Below are 5,988 nucleotides of genomic sequence, written 5' to 3'. Positions count from 1 at the left end.
GTTACTGTTAAACGTGCCAAAACGGCTGGCCAGCTCGCTTTCTCGGTCAAATCGTTTAGCCTATAGATAGTATGCAGATGACGTCACTCAGGCCTTTGTTATGGTTTTTGCCATCCGCGTTTGTGAGTTGTTTTCACTAAACTGTATTAACCAGACTATAAAAGTTCATGGTTACACAGAGTTTGTGTGTTGGTCCGTATACTTCCGGATGGCAATGTTGTGAACTCCTTGGCCAAGTGCATTCTATCTATATTACGCTTAATCTCTTCCGGTGTAAGGAATACACATGTGTGTATCTATTACACTAGTGTAGGGAAAACACAGTTCCAATTAAATCACTGGAACCTAAATCTTGAGCTCTCGATATTGTCTATCCATCCGGTTCTCCGTTCAGAGATTGAGATCAGTGATCAGAGAGGTGTTTGTTTATCCATTGAGCCCACCTCATTCATTGTGTTATTATTGTGAAAATAAATGGCTTAAACTTGGCTTTAAATTTTAGTTTTTGTTTAACCGTGATATATGTACCGTCATTAAAGGGTGATATCTGACTTTGTTGTGAATATTTTCATCGTAAATCATATAGGCATAGGCATAGGCTAAGTATAAGAAACAATTGGAATCAGCATGAAGTGAAAGTGTCTTTTGTTGTAGGGGAAGTGGAATAGTAAGAGTATAAAGTCCACATTTACCTAATTACTGATAACGATTGATATCTAAAGACACCTGACATTTTCCTCTATTCAAAGTCTAGACTCCAAACTGACTTAGGATTCCTGGCATCTGAATATAATGTTGAACACCATTTAATAAGTAAGCTAATTGTTGAAAATACGTTACATGTTATCAATTAGACATTAAATTAATATTGTCTATCTATCTAGATTATTTAAATTTAAAATAAATGGAAATCAAAAAGAAGAAAAGTAAAAGCGACACTAACCTAATACTGACTAATGAAAAGCCAATATTTAGGTGCTATTACTATTACTATTTTATTACCGTGCATGCACCAGGTAATGATATGAGTGAAAGTGAAAAGAAATAAATAATTGTGATTGTCAGAAACTTATTGATAAAAGGAATGAATGTGACTCATATGTATGTAAGGGAACAACACAAAACAAACAACGTTCCAGCCTTTGGCCTTTTTCAACTAAACACTATATATATATATATATATATATAATATATATATATATAATATATATATATATATATATATATATAATATATATATATATATATATATATATGATGGTATAGGTTCTGCCTCGGGTCACTCAGGAAGCCAAGGGTACAATTTTCTTTTGCCGCTACAATATTATCAATATATGTTGGTTCCATTTCAGTGATTTGTTAGTTGGATTCCCAAGTCGGGTATTGTGTCCACATATTTTAATAATTGATCGCTCATTTGGTAGTCATGTTTAATTTAATTTGTTGTTTTATGTTTGTTATTGACATTACAAATTACAAAGCATTTTTATGGGTGAAATTTCATCTGCCAGGTTTGTGCCATGATAGAAGTGAGTACAGATCATTCTGTAATATTTCTGCGTCATTCTGGCTTTCAATGACTCGAAATAAGAGTAGAGGCTGTCATTGGTGAGAGTTTGAGAGTTCATTTGTTTCTTCCTAAGTCGTAAATGAATGTTAGAAAGCAGAGCAGTTCAAGGACAGTTCCTTGAGGTACCCCTGATAAAATGTTGCATTTCTCACTCATTTGTCCATCCAGGACTACTTCTTGTTCTATCACGGAGCCACTCTTCGAGCCAATGAAGTAACTTTTGTTCCTTCTGTTTTGAATCGTTTTCTTTATCAATGGTCTATTCGCAGGACTTTGGGTTGATGATTATAGACACAACAATCAAATGCCTTTGAAAAGTTCAAAACTAGTGGATCTATTTGTTTTCTGTTGTTTATAATGCCTTTCCAATTTTTCCTATGGTGTTTATGAGCTGGCTTTCACAAGATCTATATTTTCAAAACCCATTTTGGTAATGGACTAGCACATTGTGTCTTTCATAGTGCACCATTTTTGAATTAAACACGATATGCTCGAGAACTTTACATCTGATAGAAGTCAGCAACAATGGCCTATAGTTCGAGGCAATGAAGGATTTAGACTCTGGAGTTTTTATATAGCGCAATATCCACTTAGCATGCTGGCCAACAGCAACATTTAATATGTAGGGCGGGACTGACGCCTATTAGGCGATATTACAATTTTTTTCGGACAGAGACAACACTGTTAACATCAGGTACTCATTTTACACCCGAGTACGGTGAGAGAATGTGAGTAAAGAGCCTTTTCCAAGGACTCAACTATGCACCGAGCGAGGCTCAAACTCAGGACCTTCCTTTGATAGTAGGCAGCATCATGTTTTCTTTTGTGAATGCGCTTTTGTAATGTGTATTGAGGATGTTTGCTTTCTTTGTGGTGTCAGTAGCTTCAGTTCCATCCAGTCTTTGTAAAACTGCTATGCCTGATGTGTCCCTGCGTTTAGAATTAATGCATTTCCAAAAGCGATTTGTGATGCAACCGTCTTTGTTTATATTAGAGTCTGAGTCAGCTTTGAGCATGTCAGTGACATGTTTGTCTTGGTCTTTCTTAAGTTGTGCGTTTATTTCCTCATGAAGAGCTCTAATATTGTCCCCCAGTCCTGTTTTTTGTTGGGCCGTTTTGCTAAGTTGTAGCGACGGACATTGTTTTTGTCGAATTAGACGCTTGATTTGATATGTCATCTAAGGCGAGTGTTGCTTTCTGCTTAAGATTTTGCTCGGGATTTGCTTATTGGCTGATTCCATGATGGTTGTTTGGAAACTCTCACAATTTTTATTTATATATCATTTGTTTGCTTGCTTTTTAAAAGCTTCAAAGTTGTCTCTAAATCCTTTCATTATACCATTTATGTTTCCTTTTGAGTTATAACGAATTCTTTTCTTGGTGGTTTCGTCAGTGACTAGGTGAATATAAATAGTGTCCAAATTTAATAGGTAGAAGGACTTTCATAATTTCACAGCAACCAACAGAGCTTTCAAAGTTGTAGGTATAAGTATGAGAAATAAATAATTATTTTTTATTGTTTCGAAATTTTCAAGTTATTAACTTAGACTTAAGACTTTAAAAAAATTTATTTTACTCCGCAGATGTGAATGTAATTGCAGACTGGAGATAATGAAAGTTGACGAGTCATTAGACCTTGACCTTGTGAATTGTGACTAATTAAATAACTTCCCAGTCAGCATCAAATCAAAATAGCAACCACAAAACTATCTATTACCATGTTTGAAACTGGGAGTTTCAATCTAGTAAATGTGTTGACATACGTGTTCTTATGGACTACATTGTACTTCCTGCTTTGTCTTCGTGACTCAAAACGGAGCTATGAATGGCACTGTCGGATGGTGACAGTTGTTCACGCCACTGTCATCTCAGCTCTGGCATTTTATGGAGTTTTTGCTATTGGTCCTTGGCCGTGGACCGATTCAGGTAGAATTTATGAGACAGAATTTGATGGAAATAAATGTAATCTTTTGATATCTTTACTTTATTTTGATCAAATTGTGATTTCTCTCATTAATTGTTATCTAGTTGTATTTTTAAAAAAAAAAAAAATTAGGCGTTTTGCATCTTATTGATTCAGATTCTGGCATATTATTATTACTGAGTTATTGCCCTTGGCAGCACTAAAATTATTTATATCAGCATATACCATATATTATGTGTATTACACTTACACTGATTACATTTATACACATCTAAGTAAAACCATAGTTTATTACATTTTTTGAGTACATTATAATTTTTAAAAAAATTTTGATTTATCAATGCTTAACATCATATCATATTGTGTTTATTTATTTACGTATATATATATATATATATATATATATATATATATATATATATATATATATATATATATATATATATATATATATATATATATATATATATATATATATATATATTTCTATACTGCCAAGTTAAATATTACTTATAGTATTCCCCTTTCTGTGCCACATGGACCATAGAGTTTACCCCTGCTTCTATAGAGCATCAAACAGACATTAGCAATTGCGTGCTACCCTTTTGATAGAATGCTAGACTATCTCTCAGCCAGATCTAATGGGCCCTGCTACTCAATTAGTGCTGGGTGGACAGGGTGACAGAAGAAATACCTCGACTTCAGCTGTACCACCTGAGCTATTTAGACCCCAATATATTACTATGTCTGTACTATTTCATTTGTTAGTTCGAAATAAACTACCTTATGGCCTCCCAGGGGCAGGGTGGTACTTACTGTGTCTTCTTCTATCCCCCTATATCTGTTTTCCAATTTGCTTTCTGTCTTTGTCTTGGAATGAGAATACTTGGATTTGTCCTGGCCCTGGCCGGATACCCTGGCTGAGAGGGAAACAATCAAATGTATAGTTAGAATTTAGGGAGATGACGTTTTTTTCTCCTTGTATATCATCTCTCTGTTATGCACTGTATTATTTTTGTTTACATGTTATATATATATGATTTGTAAATATTTCAGTGTGTTCCTCTTAGTGGGGATCTGTGCTTCTGGATGAGACTTTTAGGTGATCTCAAACAAAGTACTTTGATAGTGTGCTTTTGGAATCAACACCTGTTTCCTATTTGAACCAATTCCCCTTTGTCTTACCTTTTCTTGAGTGTTTTAATTGTCATTCTAGAACTTTTTACTATCCCATTTTCTCCCTTTTTACTGGCGCTGATATGACCTTAGTGTGTTGCAAGTGCTGTAAAACCCCTAAAAACAAAACAAAACAAATATTTTAATATATCAGTTTGTTTTTATTCCCAGGTGGACCCAACGTACCCCATCAAGTCCGCACCATAACAATATGTTTGGGTTATTTCCTATTTGATTTCGGCTGGTGTCTTTATCACCAAACAGAAGGTAATGCTTTATATTATATAGATTCTTAAAGTGACTGAGTGCTTAATAAATGCTTTGTAGTGGTTTTACCAGTATTGATATTTTGTTTTATTTTTTCTTAATAGTGTCAGTGCATGACGTAATCAGTCTGAAAGTGAAAATTTTGGATTTGCATTTAAAAAAATGTTTTTTTCATTTTCTGAAATAATATGCTCCCCAGACCATTTTAATCTTTATTTGAAGTAAATCGGATGATTTTTCATGAAGTTATGGTCAGATGTATCCAGCAACTTCTCTCAAATTTCATACTTTTTCAACTTGACTAGCTGTAAAAAATATTTAGAAGTGAAATTAAGCTTTGATATTTCATGAAGATGTACAAAAAGGGTTGATTAAAATTTTTTTGACATGAATTCATTTTTGAAAAAAACTTGACCTTCTAACTATATTTGGCAATATCTCGGTTCGAAGCTTTTCACCATCCTACTGATTATGCCATTCACTGTAACAATAGTGTAAAAATAGAGACAGATCATGAAGATCTAATATTTATTTATTTGTTCTTATTTATATTTTGCTCCTACTCCTTGTACCTTGAGTAAAATGCAGCATGTTACTACAGTAAAGGAATTTTGAATTGAATCGAATTAAACGATTATCATGCTGTACTTAAGCATGAAGTGAGAATTTCCCCTTTTTGCAGTGGTATCTGGGGAATGTTGGCCCCCTCGGGTTGGACATTGTTTCGCACCCTTTCTATCTCTTCTACCTCTATAATCCCCTAATTCCATTTCTTCTGTCCATTGTGTTGTTTTGTATTATTATTATTATTATTATTATTATTATTATTATTATTATTATTATTATTATTATTATTATTATTATTATTATTATTATTATTATTATTATTATTATTATTATTTTTATTATTATTATTATTATTATTATTATTATTATTATTATTATTACGAGTATTATTATTATTATTATTATTATCATTATTATTATTATTATTATTACGAGTATTATTATTATTATTATTATTATTATTATTATTATTATTATTATTACG

At 32.7% G+C, this 5,988-nt stretch overlaps 1 protein-coding gene across 1 annotated transcript in view; it reads left to right on the top strand.

The window, feature by feature from the left end:
* The first annotated feature begins 388 nt into the window (after nt 1-388).
* The window catches only part of LOC144959698 (TLC domain-containing protein 5-like), an 8,177-nt gene continuing 2,577 nt past the window's right edge, over nt 389-5,988 (top strand). The window contains exons 1-3 of the mRNA XM_078892380.1: nt 389-813; nt 3,154-3,496; nt 4,842-4,937. Coding sequence (XP_078748506.1) covers nt 3,289-3,496; nt 4,842-4,937 — 304 coding nt within the window. The 5' untranslated portion in view covers nt 389-813; nt 3,154-3,288. The remainder of the gene's footprint in view (nt 814-3,153; nt 3,497-4,841; nt 4,938-5,988) is intronic.

This window comes from Berghia stephanieae, chromosome 14, assembly GCF_034508935.2.
Source record: "Berghia stephanieae isolate SIO BIC M18660-M18661 chromosome 14, UCSD_Bste_1.3, whole genome shotgun sequence".
In the NCBI taxonomy this organism is placed as follows: domain Eukaryota; kingdom Metazoa; phylum Mollusca; class Gastropoda; order Nudibranchia; family Aeolidiidae; genus Berghia; species Berghia stephanieae.
This window is presented reverse-complemented; position numbering and strand designations above follow the sequence as displayed.